A 20,813-nucleotide genomic window follows, 5' to 3' on the forward strand; every position below is an offset into this window, starting at 1 on the left:
CGCTCTACATGGGGCTACCCTTGAAGTATATCCAGAAGCTACAGCTGGTCCAGAATGTGGCCGCACGGACAATCTTGGGTGCTCCAAGATTTCCACACATAACACCTCTGTTGCGTGAGCTCCACTGGGTCCCAGTTTGCTTCCAGGTCGAATTCAAGGTATTGGCTATCACCTTTAAAGCCCTACATGGCATGGGACCAGGATATCTGAGGGACCGTCTCATCCCTATTACATTGACCTGCCCCATCCGGTCATGCAGGAAGGGCATGTTATGGCCCCATCTATAAAAGAATTCCATCTAGCGGGGTCTCAGAAGCGTGCCTTCTCTGCTGTAGCTCTCTCCCTTTGGAACATCCTTCCCCCAGAGGTGAGACAAGCCCCCTCATTCCTGGGCTCCCGCAAAAGATTAAAGACCTGGTTTTGTAGGCAGGCTTGGAATGGGAGGGCGAATAATTACACCTGGGGATGGCTAGCGCCATGAAGTGATTCTGAGAGGCCTACCACACTCAAGGACTGATTAAGATCTTTTTGCCATGTAAAAGGTAAAGGTAAAGGTTTCCCTTGACGTAAAGTCCAGTCGTGTCCGACTCTAGGGGGCAGTGCTCATCTCCGTTTCTAAGCCTTAGAGCCGGCGTTGTCATAGACACTTCCGGGTCATGTGGCCAGCATGACTCACGGAACGCCGTTACCTTCCCGCCGAAGTGGTACCAATTAATCTACTCACATTTGCATGTTTTCGAACTGCTTGGTGTGCAGGAGCTGGGACTAGCAACGGGAGCTCACCCCGCCGCGCGGTTTCGAACCGCCGACCTTCCGATCGACAGCTCAGCGGTTTAACCCGCAGCGCCACCGCGTCCCATGTAGATTTTGCCATGTAGATTTTATTATATTTATATTTTTATTGTATTTTGTAACGTAATAGTTTTATATTTTAATCCTGTTTTATTGTAAACCGCCCAGAGTCCCCCCATAAGGGAGAGATGGGCAGTGAATAGATTTATAATAAATAAATAAATGAATTAATGAATTAATGAATGAATGAATGCCTGGGCAAAAGACTACTTTATCTCTACAGTATGTAAAATAAAGAAGTGATAATCTCTACATAAGGCACATAAATCTATTTCTCAACAAGATGATATCACTGCTTTCAAAAGAGCTGGCTTCCATTACAGTAGATGAAAGGGAACGATGGACATAGCCTTGAAATCAACATGGAGAGAACAAGGCAGGAAGTGGCACAGATACCAGTGGAGAAAGACACTCTAGGCTCTTCGTGCTTTATCTGCAGATTGAGAAAAAGGGAAGCACCATCCACTGAAGGACTGAAGAAAGAGAGGGCTGTGTGGTATATCCTTACGGAGTAAAAGCCACAGTTTCAAAGGTCAAAGGAACACCAAAACACAATGAACCTAACAGTGCAAAGGACTGAAGAGTTCCATATATGAAAAATCCCAAGTGTTTCCTTCTAGAATGGTTTTTCCAAGAAGCTAAGGTGAAGTTCTTCAGCCATCCCATTTATCTACCAGATAATCAGTCCATTATCTAATACAATCTGGAGATTAAGGTTTCAAATGAAGCTCTTGAAGTATCAGAGCAACTTCCAAACTGCCCAACATTCAACCTCACTGAAAGCTTGACTGCTGCTCCTATGAACTGCATAACCTGTATAGAAAGAAGGGAAAACTTCTCACCCAGAGGCCTAAGAGTACCTGAGAGGTGTGGTAAAAAAGCTCAGAATAGCATAACTGGATGGCATAACTCCAAGTATCAAACTGTTTCTTTATCTGGATGGCCAATCATCCAGATAAAGAAACAGCTTGATACTTGGAGGCTAAGGTATACCGCTACCACTTAGATGCCACACACTTAGAAAAAAATTCTACAGGCCATGCCAAAACCAAATGCTAAACCACAAAAACTTGTATTACCCACTATAAAACAAAGGAAAGAGCAGTGGTACAGCATTATTAAGATGGAACTAGGGAATCTGCAAAACAATGTATGTTAGTCCAGAATTCAATGTCAGAGATAATGTCAGCAATACTGCTGAAGACCTGGCCGATCTATGGAACAACTGCATTGTTTAATAAATGCTTGGCAGGGGCTACAAGAGTCTATTACCAGATCTTCTCCAAGGCAGAAAAGACAACAGTTACGTTCAACTGATTAGAGAAGTTTACTTCTGCAGTCTGGCACTTGCAAAATGAAGCATTTAAGATCTTAAGACTGAGATCAAAAGGCAGATGGAATTAACACCTACTCCATAACTCTTCACATGGGAACATTCAAAAGATAAAAATGGGATTAAAGTAAAATAACAAAATGAATGAAAAAAGGAGAAATACTCTAGAAGACTGAAAGCTCAGAGGCCAAATGTGCTGTTGCTGTGATAGTAAAAAAACAAGGTTATTCACCATGATAATGTCTAATGTGGTAATGGCATATGTGTATATGAGGGGTTTTGCCAAGGATTTTATAGGCTCTAGAAAATTCTAAAAAGGCTCTGCATAAGTACATAACCCACATGTATGAATCACAAAAACACAATGAACCCTATATTATTTAAATATATTTTCAGAAAATAGTATGAAAACTAATCAGGTTTACTCATATTCTATTCTTCTCAACACTTTTTTTCCAGAATAAAATTCTAAAAAAGGATAACCACAAACATCTACTTACTTGCTCCTTTACAGTCATACCAGACATTATCTTTTTCCCTATTCATCTTTAGATGTGATCTTAAACTTTGGCAGGCAGCAGGTACAGTCTGCAGGAAAACTACTGGCAACTTGCGTACACCACACCATTCACACTTTGTAAGTTCAGAAGTTTTTAAATTAATATCCCTAGTATCATTTTCTGACTCTAGAAAATTAAAAAAAAGAGATCAAAATTTAATTAATGTTGTTCAAAATAATAGCAACTGTTATTAGAATAAACCATTAATATCCAAGGAAAATACCATATTTGTAGCCACCAAATGTGCTACAGATAAAAAGTACTATGTGATCTAAGGAAAAGGAGTGGTTTGCTTTAAGGAGTTGCAAACAGATGCTACATTCATATCCCTGAACATAGGGATATGAATGTAGGGGTATCTACAAGACACTGCACAGCCTTGTAAATTATTATAAGGAAGGTACTGACATGATGTGGGATAGAAAACCTAATGCCTCCAGATGTTTTGAACTACAGCTTGCAGAATCTCTTGACCACTGACTATATTGTCTAGGACCTGTGGGATATGTTGTGGGATATGTCAACCAAACACACAGAAATGACACCTTATATCCTCAAAGGAAAGATCATTTATGTTCAGTGCTGCACTCATTAAATTTGAAATTTCAAGTTCAAATATATTATCCTTTCACTCTTCTCACTACTTAGTATCACTGCTACTGCTAAGTAAAGCAGGACAACTTTACCATGTAACGTTACTAGCTGTCCAAATATTCTACATTCTGATCCTGCCATTTCAGCTCTTGGTGCTTTGGGCAAAATGCACTAATAGAAAAATATACTTTCTAAAAACTTTTTTTAATTGGATAAGCTTTGACAGATTATTTAAAGTGAAATCACGCAAGAATAAAGATACAAAAGCAAAGTAGGAAATTAGCAACTACTAATAAAACATAACTTTCAAATATTATTTAAAAAAACCCTTTTTGTAACACGTTCTCCCCTTCCCTTCTATTCCCCAACCACTAACCACTACCTAAATATTTGTACTGTACTTTGAACATTAAACATTGGAGGTTATTGCTAGTACCTACTGAAGTCATTTTTATTGTTTTTGATTGGTCTATTAACATTTTTCCTTAAAAAATACTCCAAATCTTTGAATTTGCCTTGCTATGTTATATGTAAGGGAGACATTCCTGCTTGAATAAAGTATACTGACATCTTAAAATTACTTTTAGAATCAATTCAACAAATGTCAAACGATCTGATATTGGTTCTTTATCCCACTAGAATGATCATGTAGAAAGAAACAAGTATGTAATTACCAGGTACTATATTTATCACATACAGGAATATGTGGAAAAATTGTAACAGGAAAAGAAAAATAAAATACTAACCTTCCAAACGTATCTCAATATAGTCTAAGCAAAACTGGAAAAGAAAATTTATATTACTACAGGTATACCATTCTCTTTACAACCCATACAGGAAGGAAAGAAGGAAACCCCTATATTAAAGTACCTAGTAAAAAAACGGGGAAAAGCCCTCTAGAAAACAAACAAAAGTACCCTAAAAAAAAGAACAACTAAACTAAAAGGACAGAACCTAAATTATGTCTAATTCTCTCTCTCTCCTGTATATATGTAAGTTCAACATTATAATTAATTTGTTAAACAATGAATTAAACCTAGACCCTACAGAATTGTACTGCCTTGCCTCTGCTTCAGTGAAAAGCTAATTCAAAGGTTGACAAATTTAGTTAATTCTTTTTTTTCCCCAGAATCTGGGACATAAGCATTCTTCCATGAGAATGTAATCATCTTTTTTGTAATGGTTCAAACTCAATATACCCACAGTTCTTCACAGACTGAAGGATTCCAGATTTTTGGAAGTTTAAGAAAATATTAACACTTTTAACGGCCTTTCAAGAACATGGTTAACTATAGTGATAATTTCTGACAAAAAAGTAATTATAAGTCACAGGCTTGTAAAATATATACAACACTTCCTTCAAATTTATTTCATCTCCATAGCGAGGACACTGCCAGTTCAACAGGCCCTAAAGAGTATTTTTTTTGCTCTTTAAATGAGTAAGAACTGATAGCTTTCTATGGAAACATTTTTTTACTGTTTTAATGGAATGGAATTAACTGCTGCTGAGTTCAAATGGAACTGGATCTGAATATTTGATAAACAGACAATTTCATCTTCTAATCCTTTTGTGTTTAATCCAATTGTGGTGTAAGAAGCAACTCTAATTTTACAATGTGATCAAAATCTACATATATATCCGAACTAGAATAACAGAATGCCACCAACTGATTTGCTAGACATGCATGTTATAGATATCAAATACATAGAATACACTTTTAGATGGGCATTTCCTTGTTTCAGGAAAAGAACTTCAAAACCATAAGAAAATAATTTATTCTTTAATCAATATATATTTTTAAATACATCTGAATTCAATGCATTCCAAGACAGATCATATTGCTAGAAATTATGTATCGTCATCATTTGCAGCTTTGATATTGGGAATGAAAATTATAGAACAAATTTGAATAGCCATTATATTGTATTTTGTTTGAAGAAACAGAACAAAGAGTTAGGATTTTGAGAAAAGTCAGTGAATTTCATAAAACTGAACTTGAAATTACTTTTATTTGTATCCATACATCATTGTATTACATTAATACTCACATTTCATTTTATAGTCAATGTGAATACACAGTGTGAATACTCAATTCACCCTGCCTTCCTCACAAAAACCTTTGATTCCTTTCATATCTGGGATTCTATTGATAAAGTTTTTCCTCATCTGCCTATTGCTCAATATAGAAAAGAAGCAGTGATGAACAAACCATTCTGCATTGGACTTCCCTAACCTGCCACTGGAATGGGACTGATAGGTAGTCCCCCACTTCACTCTCCAGATACAGACAATGAAAGAAATGAGTGCTGTTTCTGGGACATCAACTCACCTGGGTCACATTCTGAACCAGTCCCTTGCTCAGTCACTTTGATAAATCATACTGGGGGAGTTCCTGAGTTATGTTACTCGAGAGATGAACATGTTGCATATACTACAGTATAGTACTAATGATAAATGCAATTTACATTTAGATAAATGGCAACCAGACAGAAATGGGTGTGGCTTTCTTTCTTTCCTACTTTCTGGAAGAAACTGCGAATCTTTTTTTTTTTAAACCAGCCAATGCAAGATTGCCCAAAAGGGAAAAAAGATACGTATTCTTAAAGAAATTGATGTTTAAAGAACCAGGTAAGAGAGAACCAGATACCTCTCTCCCAGAGATCACAAGATGCCAGCAGTTTTTTCTATACTTTTTGTTGCAACCTAATCTTCCCCCTGGATCTCTGCAGATCCAAAAACCTGGTATTTGCTATGTCTAGAACTTTTGCACCTGTTACAGATTCTGGACAGATGGAACCCAGAGCAGGCAAATAGTTATGGATCTTGGTCCATTTGAAAACTGACTGGCCCCGAATAGTGACAGAATGTATGGGAGACAACCTGTTTGCTCTATGCACAGAACAAAGCACATTTTCCATTCTGTGCACACCTCTACAAAAAAAGTATAGTCCTATTGCATCTGCCTATTCCTTAAAATTCTCAAAGTTCCATGTTAATTTCATTTCTCTTTTTAATTATACATTCAGATTCTCTACTATTATAAAACAATACTGACAAAACACAAATCTATTATTTTACTTACAATTACAGGATCCACCACCATTCTTCGCAGAGTTCCTATTCTTATACTTCGACAGTTTAATATGACACTTTCATAAGAGTTTTGATATTTCGAAGGTATGATGACATCAGTCGCAGTTTCTTGGGGGAGAACTTTTCGACGTTTTACAGGAGCATTGGATACAATGTTGCCAAACTGTAAAATAATTAACATCACCACCTTCATTTATGGAAACATTCACTAATTATAACTTGCATTTAAAATATCTGGGCTTTCCTTCAGAATTACTGAAAACTGGCCAAAATGTTTGCAAGTGAAACTTTTTTTTAACTTTCATAATATCTGTGGGAATAGTGTAAATATTCAAAGTATGTAAGAGACACACTTAGTACACTAGTTCTGAACGAGATCTGTATGCAATTACCATCCTCGCTTGAATCTGAATTAACTGCTTCCATATCACATGCATAATTTATTTAAAGATATTTCTACATCATTAATAAATACTAAGTATTACAAGATAAAGCAGGATAAATCCAAAGTCATAAGGAAGCTATTTGAATTAACTGTGACTGATAAAGTCATATGGACCTTTTTCTGTAATGTACTTCTGATGTTCATGCAACATCCTGTATCACAAACAGCCCTAAGCAAAAAGGTGTATCTTCAATAAGATGTCAGAAACATAGTACTTTATGGAGTAGACAGAAAGTTGCTCCAGGAGATAAAAGCAATGACTCAAAGTCCCTTTTCTTGGATCTCCCCCATGTGAAAATCTTCAGAATGTGATGTCACTAACACAATTTCTCTTAATGACTAGAGTGATATAACAGGCCTATAATTGGAGATGCATCTCAGTAACTTCACTCTAGGCTGTATATTTTAGGGTTTTAAAGCTAGGGTTGTCAACATGACATCCGTGGACACCAGCTCTCCTTAGTACTCTAAGGATATCTAGTGCCTACAGTTTACCCACCCCTATCAATTTAAACTTAGCATAGTTTTAAAAATAAAACAATGATTCAAATCTCATGAGGCTTTTGAAAACCTTTTAAGATTCTCATGCATAAAAAGAACCTAAAATCTCACAAAATTCTCGTATGAATGCTAAAATCTCATGAATGCTTGGGAGCGCTCAGGAGTCAATGTGTGGGATTGTACAGTGCCCTTAAGGCATTGTTTGTCCTGGATACAGTTCCATTGTGGACTCCTGTGCCTTACTTCTATCTTTCATATGGGAAAGGTGGTGTCTGCCACACTGTATCACCCTAAGTAAAATATTCAGGGATCACTGGTCTGTATGAACCAACATTCATAAAAGTTTCTGTATGTTCAAAATGAAGAACTAAATGTTCCATCTGAACTGGAACAGGTAAGGTTTCATAAAAAGTGGCAGATGCACACCTTAGGTATAAGATATATCAGGGTGAGAAAAATAAGAAAGACTGTAATAAAAATATCCTGCATACATTCACCTATCAGAACAGAAGATATAAAATATATGAGCTGACAACACATAAAAACACTGTCAAAACTGTTCTGTAGTGCAACTTTAGAAGCAGTACATTTTAGATGCAGCATCCTGGACACAAAGTTAAAAAACAATGATGCTGAAACAGTCCCACTGATTCTATCTAGAGATTCATTTTGGTTGAATCATATATTTCCCTCCCCTAGCCTGTACACATTAAAGGAAAAAAAGAGAAGTTCAATACTTATAAAATGGTAAGAGAAGTCCAATATAGCAATGTCAATGCTTATTTGGGACCTACTCTAGAGCTCAGCAAGATACCTCATGTTTAATTTGGATTCTTAATTCCATGATTGAGACACTGGACAATAACACTGTATTTGAAATTACAGACTCTATTTTCATCTCATTTCATACGTTTCCATGGTTCTACAGTGTTGGCAACTGATTATTTATACATATAAGGATATTTTAGCATTTGTGGCATTTGTGTCTAATAGTTTGTGTGGGTTGTTTAAATATTGCATTATTTCAGTTCATTTTATCTGGTGGATTGCTGTAAAGTGTTTTTGCATGTTTTTAAACAAGTTCATAACTTAGAATACCCCTTCAGAGAGCTGCTTCCATGACCATTAAGTCTTTAGATTAACATACCGTGAAAGTTGTCCCCCTTGACAGCACTTAAGGAGCCTGCTCATGGTGCATTTTTGTCTTTGTTTATCCAATTCTTGCAGTGATGCTCAAACTAAAAAACAAAAATCCCCACCATGAAATCCTTACAGTAAAGTGCTATTAATTGGGACAATTTTCAACGTATTTTAATTTAAGGATGCTTTTCTACTGAAACTGATTTACACTTATCAGCAGAACTGTTACAACCACTTCCCTCAGGCTGTTTTCCATGTTCTTTTGATTCTACAGAAATAGAAGCAACATGGAAGTGATGGCCCACATGGAGATAGTATCCTTTTTGGCCAATTTAAGCGACCCAACTTTGATACTAATGTGGTTGTCGTCCTTTGATTTCATTCTTCTTACACAGTTCCATTGATTTCAACAATCAAATAAGTACAACATGGAAAGCAGTACAGAAAAGTGGCCCCCATCCTATTGAGGCAAGTTTTATCTAATGTCCCAATTCAGCTAACAGCTTTAATTGTATCAACAGATTCATTAATATCCAGTGAGATTTCATTTCTTTGCATTTACTGTAGTCTCTACACACTTAATCTCCAATACTGCATTCAAGTTTCAAAAACAGTTTGCCAAACTGCTTGGGAAACCTGACATTTTTCACAAAGCCTACCAGTTATTAACTGCACAATTCTTCAACTTGTGTTTTAGGGAACCAACATGCATACCTGTTAAAACAATCCAATAGATAGAAAAAAAGACACATATGCAGTAATCCTATTGAAAGCTAATTAGTTATAGCTTAGAAGGATAAATGTGTAGCTGATTCTCTGAATTGCATTCATAAAGAAGCAGGCACTTTCATACTATACTCAGAATCACTGATGGAACAGAAGTATTTTTCCATTAAGATAACATCAAGTGTATGGCTGCAGTCACTATCCTAAGTTTCCACTTACACAGAGAAATAGTTGATATGCTTACATACTCATTTCACCCTACATATGGAGGAGCTACCTGATCTTTCATTCTTGCTTTTCTTGGTAATGCTACTGTAGATTCTGTGTCTGCTGTAATGCTAGTTAGCCTTTGTTCTAGTTCACAAGTATTTTCCTTCAGGGCTGCTTCCACTTTTCCTGTAGAAGGTGCAGGAGAAGAACAGGCTGAATCTGCTGGACGTGGTGATATGCTCTCCATTCTGTTAGTGCTACCAATCTGATCCTCTTCATCATCACTGGACAGCACAACTGAAAAGAAAGGCATTTGCCTGAAGTTTGTTTTATGGTAACTAAAATATGAACCTTTAAGATTAAGAATATCACGCCTGCTAAAGTTTACTATTGAATTCTAAATAAGAAGCTTAAGATGGGGAAGAGGTGTCTATTTAGAACAAGATAAAATTCCATCTATGTCACATCAGCTAACAGCATTGGCTGATCACAAAAGCAGTGCTGAACCTGGCTAGGACAGATAAAGCTCACTGTCCATATGAAAGCATCCAAGATATAAATGCAATTAGTATTCTATATAATTCTTTTAAAAAATATAGAAATATTCTGCTTTGCTCAAGTATAAGTTAAAGCAAACACCATAACTACTCACATTTATATCCTGCTTTTCCTATTTTGGGACTTAAGGCACTACACATAATTTTCCTAGGAAGTCTCTATCAAAGTACTGAATAGACATAGAACTCCATAGCTTCAGGAAAGTTGCTGCATCCAAGACCTTCAGAACATGCTCCAAGACAATTAAGTAACTTCAGCAATATATTTCTTCTTCAAAAAGATGTTATATATTTTAATTTTTACCTAGCTTTAATTTAAAAAAAAAAAACATACTTGGATCATTTAGTTCAGATGCTGTTGTAGTCTTCTGCCGTAAATGTCCAGTAATTTTAGAACCCACTTTTCCATTTGGCCGTAACATAGCAGGGCCTATGTTGCGCCTCACTATGAAGTCAGTAGAAACTGTAGCGGGAGATGATCCATAAAACTTTTTTGCATTTAGTCCTGTACTTAAAGAATGCTGCTCTGTTGAACTGTCATGTATTGATTCTCTTGCCAAAGATCCTGTAGTATCACATAAAGATGTGCTTTGCACGGACTGTCTTTGCAAGCCCCCAATAAAAGCAACTCCAGAAAGCTGGCATTCGGTCTCACTTTCATTTGTTTTTCCAATGCACTGGCAAGTTCTGGAGTAATTATCCAAGCCCTAGGGTAAAAAAGAATTTTTGTGCATGTTTTAAAATCCTATTGTGAATAAATGCAACAGACATCTAATACAACTTGTACGGATTCATGCATCTATTTTTTTTAAAAAAGTGGAATTAAGCTCCCGTCATAGGTTACTACCTACAAAATTTAAATTACCAGCAAATTCAGCTCTTCTTTTGTTTTTTCTCTGGTTTCTGTCCCTGTCGTTCTTCTTCCAAGCCTATGCTCTTATATACTTTACTTTCTTCTTTCGGCCTCACAGCTTTTAAGCCCTTTCCCATTTCACATGTCACCACCAAAAACCTTCTTGCCACTTACCTATTCAGCTCTCAAGAAGTAATATCCGCTGAACATCACTTCAAATATCTAGTCACAGATTTGTTGAAAGACATTGGTTTAAAATATTAACCACCTGTCTATGCAGTGAAAGAGCAATAATTCAGCAAGTTCACTGCTTTACACCTTGGAAGATTAATACTGAAATATCTAGTTTATTTTCTAATGAAGTCTGTACAAAATAAAATAAGTTTAGATTTTAAAAGTCAAACTGTTACCACAACAGCATTAGCAAAGGGATCTGCAGCCCAATTACGACAATTATAAAAGACTTTATGATCAAGGCCTTAAACTGTCATTTTACTCTTTTAATAATGTCAGTTTCTGGGTTTGGCAACATGTAAGGAAAAGTAAATATATAACCCACCTCTATGTGGGTTGAACTATTTTTTGTAGCAGGAGATGGAAGCAAAGTAGCCTGATATAAAGTGCATTGACGTTTCTGTTGTACCTTCCTTGTAATTCCTGTCTCTGACTCTGACCCAGATTCTTCTCTGTTCTCCATCATTCTTTCTGAAAAGAGGGAGATCATTATTAACCACTACTAAATGTCTTCACTTGAAGAAGAGCAACTCTAATTTACTCTTTCACTTTCAATCAGAACAAAGAAATATAGATATTAATTGCTTCTGTCCAGGCACCTTTGTCATATGATAATTCACAAAAAAAGTCTGAGAAGTTATTTCCTTCAAAATAACTGTTTCTCTCTCTAAGCAACATGCACCTGAAATTTCAGACATAAAATGATGTACCAAACCAAAGAACTATTTTTCCTGAAACAATTTCCTTGTCAGCCACAATATAGACCGTAATTTACAGACTGAATATATTGGCTGAAATATATTAAACAACTGAATAAGTCAAAATCTGACAGTAACAAGTTCTTTAAAAAAATGTAAGTATAACAGAGTGCAAAAGTGGTCAAGAGAATGCCAACCAACAAAGCAGCATAAATATAATTCCTTTACTGCAAATAGGATAGTTGCAAAGAAATTTTGTCCACTTCAGAATACACAGTTAGAAACTAGAATTTCCATATCACCAATTAAAAAAAATAGAACTTACAGCCCTATTAATCCTGTCTTTAAGTAAAACATGAAAGGTCTGGTCTTGCCAAAAACGAATAAAAACGAAGTAAGGAAAAAGAAAAAAAAAACCTATATAAGAGCAAAAGTAGTTTTTAAAGAACAAGCAGAACAAAACAAAGTTATTTTATAACTGTTTCAGTTCAAAAGGCCAAGCATGCATTTATTCCTTTTTATATATGATATACAACTATATCATTTAAATATTTAAAAAATATTAAAAAAAAAACACATACTCATCTCCTGAAGCTGAGACCGTTTGTTGCAGTTGTTATCCAGCTTTGGAATATTATGGGGGTATTCTTTCCTGGGAAAAATCAGTAAGAAGTTGTATTCAGAAAAAATTGTAACTATATTTAAAACATAGCAAGTTAACAAAATGTTAATTATATTTTACATTGTAGAAACCTAGAATATTGAATTCTACCAGCTTCTAAAACAATGGCCAAAAGGCTGTGTGAAACTCCTGAATCCCTTATTGTGACTTCCACTATATTCTCTGACCATGCTGAAACTTTCTCAGTTTCCACCAATTTAAACTAAGAATCACACAAAAGCTTATCACTGTAAACACATGTACACAGAAAAACCCTCAGCTGTTCATTCCTACCCTGTGCCCTTTAAATGCCCAAAAGAATATAAATGTGATTTTTAGCCACTAAGATTGTCCACCTGATAATAAAATGATAAATCTACGCATTTAAGTGCATTCCTTGGTCAGTATAGATGGAAAGGCTATGAAAATGTAAGAATTCTTGACAACAGACTACAGTATAGTGTAAACATAACTTTTCTATGCACTGAGGAACCAAAAAATTCATGTGGCTCACTTTATTGCAAACCTGCAATATCCCCGAAGTATTCCTGTATTATCTTTGACTTTCAATCACAACATAAACACTGTTACTAATCAATGGGTTTTATCACTAAGCATCACAAAATAAGTATGTAGCCACTGTCCTGATACATTGTTTTGTGTGAAGGGAAAAGCATATTATTTCTATACTGCAGGGGATAGTGCTTCCAATTATACAATTAAGATGAAAGTACCCATAAAATAAGGAGATATTGACAGATTTAAGATATTGATAGACTCAAGAGGTTTGCAGCAGTGCAATGTCTGTCTATCTCTTCAGAAAAAAACTCTGGTTGAGTGAAGTACACTAAGTATTTGATATAATAAACAGAATCTTATGTTAAAATAGAGGAGATACATATACATATACATATGAATTACATCCCAAAAGTACAAGGTCTCTTTCACCATTTATATTTTATTTCCTGGCAGTTAGTTTGCTCACGACATCCTCAACTATTATGAATGCTGGATTATTAAAAACAAATTAGACATTTTATTGCCTAACCATCCCTTCTGCCAGCATGCCAACCTTAATAAACCAGAAAGCTTCCAATTATGAATTGTTCAATACATGATTGAACATTTTTTAACTTGTTCTAAAGTAGCCAGGAATCAGAAGCTAGGAACAATTGCTGCTTTAAATTTCTGGCTTGTCAACAGAACAGTTTGGAGGAAATACTGAATAAACCACAACTGGATTCTTTCTGGTTAGTTTAGCTACTTCGCCTGGAATAAAAAGCTCAACAGAAATGATCTTATAGAACAGATGCACATGCTGATCACTATCAATAAAGCCAGAATACTCAGCAATTTAGCATATTGTTATACATGAATCAGACCTCTCTCTACTAAGTTATTACTAGATGTAAAAGACATATTTTAGGATAAAAAGGAACAGATGGATGATATGCATGTTATGTTCTTTAGTTATCTTAGATTCACTGTTTTATATCCTTTAACATTAACATGTTCTTCAATGGGTATACAGGAACAATGGAAAATCTATTTAATTAAATAGGTGAAAAAACTGATGGTGATATGAGTAACCTATACCCTTTTAGTGTAAACATTTTGGAGAGATAAGCATCATTACTAAACAACTGAATGCTCCCCCAGAATTACACTTACTGCACTTATTTATGGGGCCAACTCTCAAGCTTAAAAATAAGCAACTTATTATCTATTTAATTTCAGCAGCTAAAATAATAATTGTGGAGTCCTTGGTGCTCTCTGAGCTTTGTTGTTTTCTTGCAGACATTTCATTGACAGACTAGGAAACATCTTCAGTGCAAAGAGGGAGTGGGCCTTGCTCTGTTTATATACCACGTCTGCAAGAAAACAACAAAGCTCAGAGAGCACCAAGGACTCCACAGTTCAACCCTGAGCTACAAATATTCGCTTCCAAAATAATAATTGCCCAACAACAGGAAAGTTTAGATGGCAGGAACCACTATTCTATCAAATTTGGATGGACTTTACATTTTATCTCAATTGCAACAGACATATTATTGGCAATACTTTATATATATGGTAAATACAAATGTATGTATTTTCTGCCTATCTACTTTTTAGCAGATCTTTTTTTTTAACTTTTTCCTCTTTGCATGATGGATTTATGTCACCTAGTTACTTGACAATGTTTCTTAACCACAGTTCAATAAATATATATAAAAAATAAATAAATAGATGAAAAACACCATTGACTAATTTTTTAAAAAGTCTGTTCACTTAAAGCAGTTCACCATAAACTTCTGCTTTATAATTAACCTATAACAGTTTGCAAATACATTTCATATACTAGAAAGTTGTATTTCTAATACAGAGTAACACTTTTATTTAAGGATGGAACAAACCAAATTTCCATTTGCATATTTCCACAAAATAATGGACAAGTCTACTGCATTTCTAGTAGTCAGTTAAATTTTGGTTAATTTTATAATATCTACAGCAATTTATGTTATTGTATTAAATAACATTATATAAATGTTATATAAATGATGTAATTTGCTATGACGGTATATTTTAATACTTAACAGCCGCTGGAATTAACAACAGAACACTCCCCCCCCCAAATGGTGTATTAAAATAAGGTTTCACTGTATTTTATGTATGTATGTATGTATTTAACAAGTACAAGAAGCTAACATATAATTTTGATTAACCACAGAATGTCATATAATTTAACTATTTTAAATGCCAAATGAAAAAATAATCAATATTTATATCAATTAAAATAAAAATGGAAGGATGTATTAAAAATGGTATCTGGAAAGACAAGATATTTTCAGATTATGGAAGAATACAGTGTCTCTATGGCTAATTGCACACACATCTATCACTTTTTGAATATCCAAAAAAGGGAGACTTAAGTTGCCTTCCCACAATTATTGTGGCATATTCAATGGCCATACTAAGACATAATGCAATGCTTCGAGCCCTTATATGTCATGATTGTTTCAAATTGTTTAACTTTATACACCTCCCAGAATTGCATTAGTGATTGAGGCAGCTAATAAACTGAAACAACAACAACAGAAATAAAACAACACATCATGGACATAAGGAATCTGGATGCTTTAATGGTTTTATATTAATTACAATTTCCTGTGATTAATTCTGTCATCTAAACCAACAAAAATAATAATGGAAACAAACCAACTTTCAAACCATGGTTGTGGAATTTAACACTGAATGCTTAATCTAAAAATTAATTGTACTTGAGCTAAAAAGGAGAAGGAAGCTTCCAATCTTATTGCTTCTGTACTGGAGAAGGATGAAGCATATAAGTTTAAGATCTCTGTGGTTCATTCCTATCTGTAGAGAAGTACAGAGACGGCCTTGAAGAAGGAATTCAACAGCCATTAAGATAAACACCCACATGGCCCAGAAAGGGAGGAGGATATGAGAAAGAAACTCCGGATTACCCCACCTGGATTCTCTTTGGTATAACGGGGCGGGGGTGGAGGGGGGGCGACAGAGAATTTCTGTCAGGCTTTCAAGATCCTGTTATTATATTTTGCATCAATAAAAGAGAGTTCCAATAGTCCTTGTGGAATCTGCTTTTCAACCTGGCCTACTCAAAGGGCTGACACTATCACGTAAATCTGTAATTCTGCATGGAAGTAAAATGTGGCCAACATTTATGCATATTCTAGCACATTTAGGAGAACACAGTTATGCTTACTGTGATTCCCTATGGCTGTTTTGAATGCCATATTGAAGAGAAGACTGGCTAGGAAGAAAAGCAAAATCAGTATAATTTATCAAAGGAGGAAAAACTGATCTAACATTGAGTTTCACCTGCCTAACTGGCAGAGATATTCTCATCTGCTGCATGACATGAACTATGAAAGAGTCTACTTTGCCAATATTTGAAAGTGTCACTATAGATTCTATTAAAAATGTGCTTGTTTTCTTTTCCAGGTATGCTTCTCAGAGTAGCCTTTAGTATTTCATAACCTTTAATGTATCCATTAGACTTATATCTGATCTTTTCTTATGGGAGCTCAAAGTGGTTACATTATTTTGCACAGTATTTCTACTATACGCCACCCTAGTAGTTTAAAATAATTTCTGCCTGAGATTATACAGTACTTTTCAAAATTATTTTTCTCTACGTAAGAAATTTTTCTTTCAATATCCACAGCAAATGTTAGGATAAATTTCTCAACTTGGCAAACTATACAGACAATCCTAATGGGAAAGGACATGTTGTATTTATATTAAATCAATTAAATCAACTGTGAAGTGTCCTAACAAAACCAACACATTTAAATCTTTATCCTAATGTCCCTATCATAGCTGATGTGAAGCAGCCCATAAAAGAGAAAACAAAATATTCCTTTCTGGAAAACTGAAGTAAAATTAACAATGTAATCTTAAAATGTTAACATTTTTATATTACAGCAAACAAGTTTTGCAATCTGAGCCAGATTAGAATACAAATTTAGTAATTTTTATATCAATTCATGTAAGAAAATAAAAGTTCCCAAGTATTTGGGAGCTTTAGCAATGGCACTGTTCTTTTAGATAAGAAAATAAAGAAGATGAATACTTTAAATTCATCTCTAAACTTTGTTATTACTGCTAGCAAGATAGAACGACTCTATTAGTCATTGCAATGAGCTACCCAGAATCTGGTGAAATTAACTAACAGTCTGCTGATATTAAGGAAATAGTATTTTCACAAAACATCTCTTTATCCAAAAGTTGACTAGCTAATCAGGATACCTTACCAGAAAACTAACCAGCTGCCCAGAATATTCTACCAGTGAGGTATGTATGTATGTATGTATGTATGTATGTATGTGTTTGTTTGTTTGTTTGTTTGATTTCTATAGCCGCCCACCTCAACAAGTGACTCTGTTTGTTGGGTACAATGACATGGTTAAATAAACATGGTGGTAAGAAGCTGATTAAAGAAGTTTTGCAGCATGACAGCTTATAATTTATTTATTTAAACTAAAAGGATCTTTAAAAAAGAGCAAGTAGGGCAAGAAGTCTGGTGGGCATCAACAATATCTGGGACCACACTGGTGCCCCCAGATATTCCACTGTCTACCATGAGTTAAAATATTAAAATATGTCTCGTCTCTCTAAAGTCTAATAGGATTAAGCATCTGTAAGTCTGAAAGTTACATAAATAGACAGATTCCACCAATCCAGAACTAATAATGAAAAGCTCTAGTTCCTGGTTTTATAAGTTGACACGTTTCTCAATTGACAAATCTAAAGTAAGATCTCCCTCAATTGTAAGAGTCATAAGAGATATCATACAGAAATATTTTGTTAAGAAAACTGCACAGAAACAGTTTAAAAATGAACGAATACAATTTTCATAATTATTTTTATAATTACTACAACAAATAATTTAAAAATTAAATAATTTAAAAATTCTTACAAATAATTTTAAGCTTTCTCATTCACAATTTCTATGTTGATAATCAAAATAGATGTATTAGAGTACTTGGCCAAGACAAGCCAACTGAACCAGAATAGAAGTCCAAATACATTAAAGAGTATATAAAAATTATAACCCATTAATCTAAATAACTGAATCTATCACTGCCATCATGATTCTGACCTTCCCTTTCCAAATCTCTTTGTCTCTCACACAAACACCAGGAATCAACCCATCTGTCCTCCAGATGGCTGCTTGCAGGCAGAAGATTGCAAACAGCATTTCGGTTTGACTGGTAAGAGCTAGCTGGGAGGCTGGGACATCACCATTTTCCAAGCTGCGCTGTAGCCTTAAAGGGACACTAAGACCAGCCACCCCATTTCTAAATCACCAAATGTATATATATATTTTAAATATGCATACCCTAAGAGAGGCTTTCTACATCAAGGAGAAGTGGGCTATCTTGGTGCTCATCATTATTTTTGGGATTACTTTTAAAAAAAAATCTTTTTTAAGTTTTGGAATTTGTTTTCCTTCCAAATATAAAGGAGGACAGAGAGTAAATAATTGTCTTCCTGTTATCATTTTGGTATTAAATTTGAAGATATTAGCATTTTCCTACATGTTGAATTGGCTGATTTGAACCTTCAGCTTTCTGTTTCTACTTTCCCTTGGGAACTGTCTGCTTATCTCACTTTCACTTTGGGTAAACACACTCCGGAACTTTTCCGTATCTTCGACTTTTGCTGGTTAAGGTCCTAGGGGGCGCCATAATGAGACATGGAGGATTTTAAACAGATCTTTTCTGACTCCTATCAAGTTTTTATATAAGACATTCAGGACATTGTGGAAAATACGAGTTCTAAAATGTGTCATCTGGTTGGGAATGTAGTGGATGAAAGGAATTCAATGGTGATAGAAATGTTCTTCTAAGAATGAGATTGAGATTTCTGTTAAGAAGCTGGATGAAGATTGGATAGTGGTGTTGGAGAAATTTAAGGGAGAGAGAGATCTGCAAGCAACAAGTGAAATTGATTTTCTGGTGGAATGCCATGAAAAAGAAGGGGTTATTATGTATGGGAGGTTTTCTGAAGAGAAATTGGAATTTCTGAGGGGGGCAGTAAATATTTTGGTTTATTTTGAAATAGGGTAAGAGTTAAAGAATGTTCATCTGGATCGCTTTTAGGGTTTCACTGATGTTATTTGTTTTTAAGGATATGGATTAAGATTATTAGGGTATAAAATGTTTATTTGGATGGTTTTAAGAATTTGATTTAAGGTCATTGTTTCAAATTGCTTTTCTTTTTTGGGTTTACTAAGATTAAGATTATTAAAACTGTTGCATTATTTAGTATAATGGCAGACAATTTATGTGCTTTTTAGTTTGACTTTTATTATAGTTGACAGAAATGTATAGAGTAGTAGTAGGAGGGGAATAATTAAATAAGTGTTATTTTTTGTGGGGGAGTCGTTTAGGAAGTTTATATGATTTTTTTATTTTAATACAAGGGGAGGGAGTAACTGTACTTAGTGATTTTTATGATGTGCGAAAGGGGAATGATTTATAGAAATAATGTGGTTTTGGTTTAATATAGGGTAAGAGATTGATTATGGAAAATTTTTGTATATGCTTGCTGTTAAAAATTGGAAGTCACACCTTTCTGTAATGTAATTTTTTTTTCTTTTGTGTTTTCATAAAAAGGCAGAAACTAACGCCAACATTTATTCTTAATTTCAGATTCCTGACATGCTTTGAATAGAAGGAGTTAAATGGGACAAATGAAGTAGTGTGCATCAGCATACTTGCTTATCCAAAATAAGCCAGAAGTCTAAAGAACTTAATGTTATGAATAAATGCAACCAGAGCTGGTGTCTGTTGATAATCCTGACTCATTTACCTATCCCAGGTAAGGAAAATCTTTTCAATAGTGCCAGGAAACAATATATTTCTACAATATTCTTATTATCATACCCATTTCACCTTGTGCTTACCTTTCTTTTAGATCCCGGTTGCTTAAAATATGAAAGAGAGAAATATTATAAGATACAAAGCCCTTCAAAATGAGTAAATCTTTAAAAATGTGCTTTTAGAAACTTATATTTTAACATTTAAATCCAATGCAAAACATTCATTGTTAAGTAGCACTAAACTTACACAAATGTTTAAATAAGGTAATTTAAACCTAAACTGCAACCAGATGCAGTTATCAGTTAATTGCCTTATTATTCTTAAGTGGCCAACACTTATTTGAAAGTGTTTTAAAATACAGTAGTTAAATAAGGGTTCACAACTAACAAACCTGGAGTTACCAGATCCTCCTCCCCAAGGGTGGATTAGGACAGTGAGTATAGCACATTAGCTTCCATTCTTTAAAGGTGGTCCACAGACCTTAAGGCAGAAGGGACCAACATAAATTTGGTCAGGAGACCAAATTTATCTGAGGAAAAGGCTGTTGGGTAGGGATAAGCAACCCCTCTAATCTAGGCTTTTATTCAGGTTGCATGTAAAACTAAGCAAAATCTTAGTAGCATCCAAGGAATGGGAAAAGAGAAATAGAACATTTAATCTACTGTCTGTATATTATGAAAAAAGTACAAAAATTAAAATCCCATTCCACAGGTAAATGAAAGCTGACAGCCATTCAGAAAATGTAGCACTTAAATAGGACAGATTTAATTGTAAAGGACTTATGTGCATGGTATTCACATCAACAAACTTTCAAAACAATGAGATACAACAGAGCATGTTAATACTGTCTTGGGCTCTTGTTCCTTTTTTGCCCACTAAAGGTTTTTTTCTGCCAATGAGTTTCACACATCAGTTGATTACATTTGCTTATTTCAGGTGGGTTATTAAACAATGGTTGATAGTTACCTCTACCAATTTATGTACCCATGCCATAATTACGACA

The 20,813-nt window shown here is 34.8% G+C and overlaps 2 protein-coding genes across 6 annotated transcripts in view; one reads left to right on the top strand and one right to left on the bottom strand.

Moving 5' to 3' along the window:
- LOC134503995 (cytochrome c oxidase subunit 7A2, mitochondrial) overlaps positions 1-20,813 on the top strand; it is a 410,163-nt gene that overhangs the window by 184,057 nt on the left and 205,293 nt on the right. The gene's annotated exons all lie outside the window — the stretch shown is intronic.
- Positions 1-20,813, bottom strand: part of SENP6 (SUMO specific peptidase 6) — a 70,008-nt gene that overhangs the window by 21,449 nt on the left and 27,746 nt on the right. For 3 of the 5 annotated variants that reach the window (XR_010068613.1, XM_063312903.1, XM_063312930.1), the window contains 8 exons: positions 19,894-19,914; positions 12,379-12,449; positions 11,425-11,570; positions 10,347-10,719; positions 9,523-9,752; positions 6,423-6,596; positions 4,086-4,119; positions 2,686-2,871 (listed from right to left, as the gene is read on the bottom strand). Coding sequence is in view for 4 of the 5 variants with exons in the window: in XM_063312903.1 (XP_063168973.1) it covers positions 2,686-2,871; positions 4,086-4,119; positions 6,423-6,596; positions 9,523-9,752; positions 10,347-10,719; positions 11,425-11,570; positions 12,379-12,449; positions 19,894-19,914 (1,235 nt within the window). In the remaining variant the exon portion in view is untranslated. The remainder of the gene's footprint in view (positions 1-2,685; positions 2,872-4,085; positions 4,120-6,422; positions 6,597-9,522; positions 9,753-10,346; positions 10,720-11,424; positions 11,571-12,378; positions 12,450-19,893; positions 19,915-20,813) is intronic. The other 2 variants (XM_063312922.1, XM_063312915.1) reach the window with 2 other exon arrangements.

The sequence above is a fragment of the Candoia aspera genome, chromosome 1 (genome assembly GCF_035149785.1).
Source record: "Candoia aspera isolate rCanAsp1 chromosome 1, rCanAsp1.hap2, whole genome shotgun sequence".
Lineage (NCBI taxonomy): Eukaryota > Metazoa > Chordata > Lepidosauria > Squamata > Boidae > Candoia > Candoia aspera.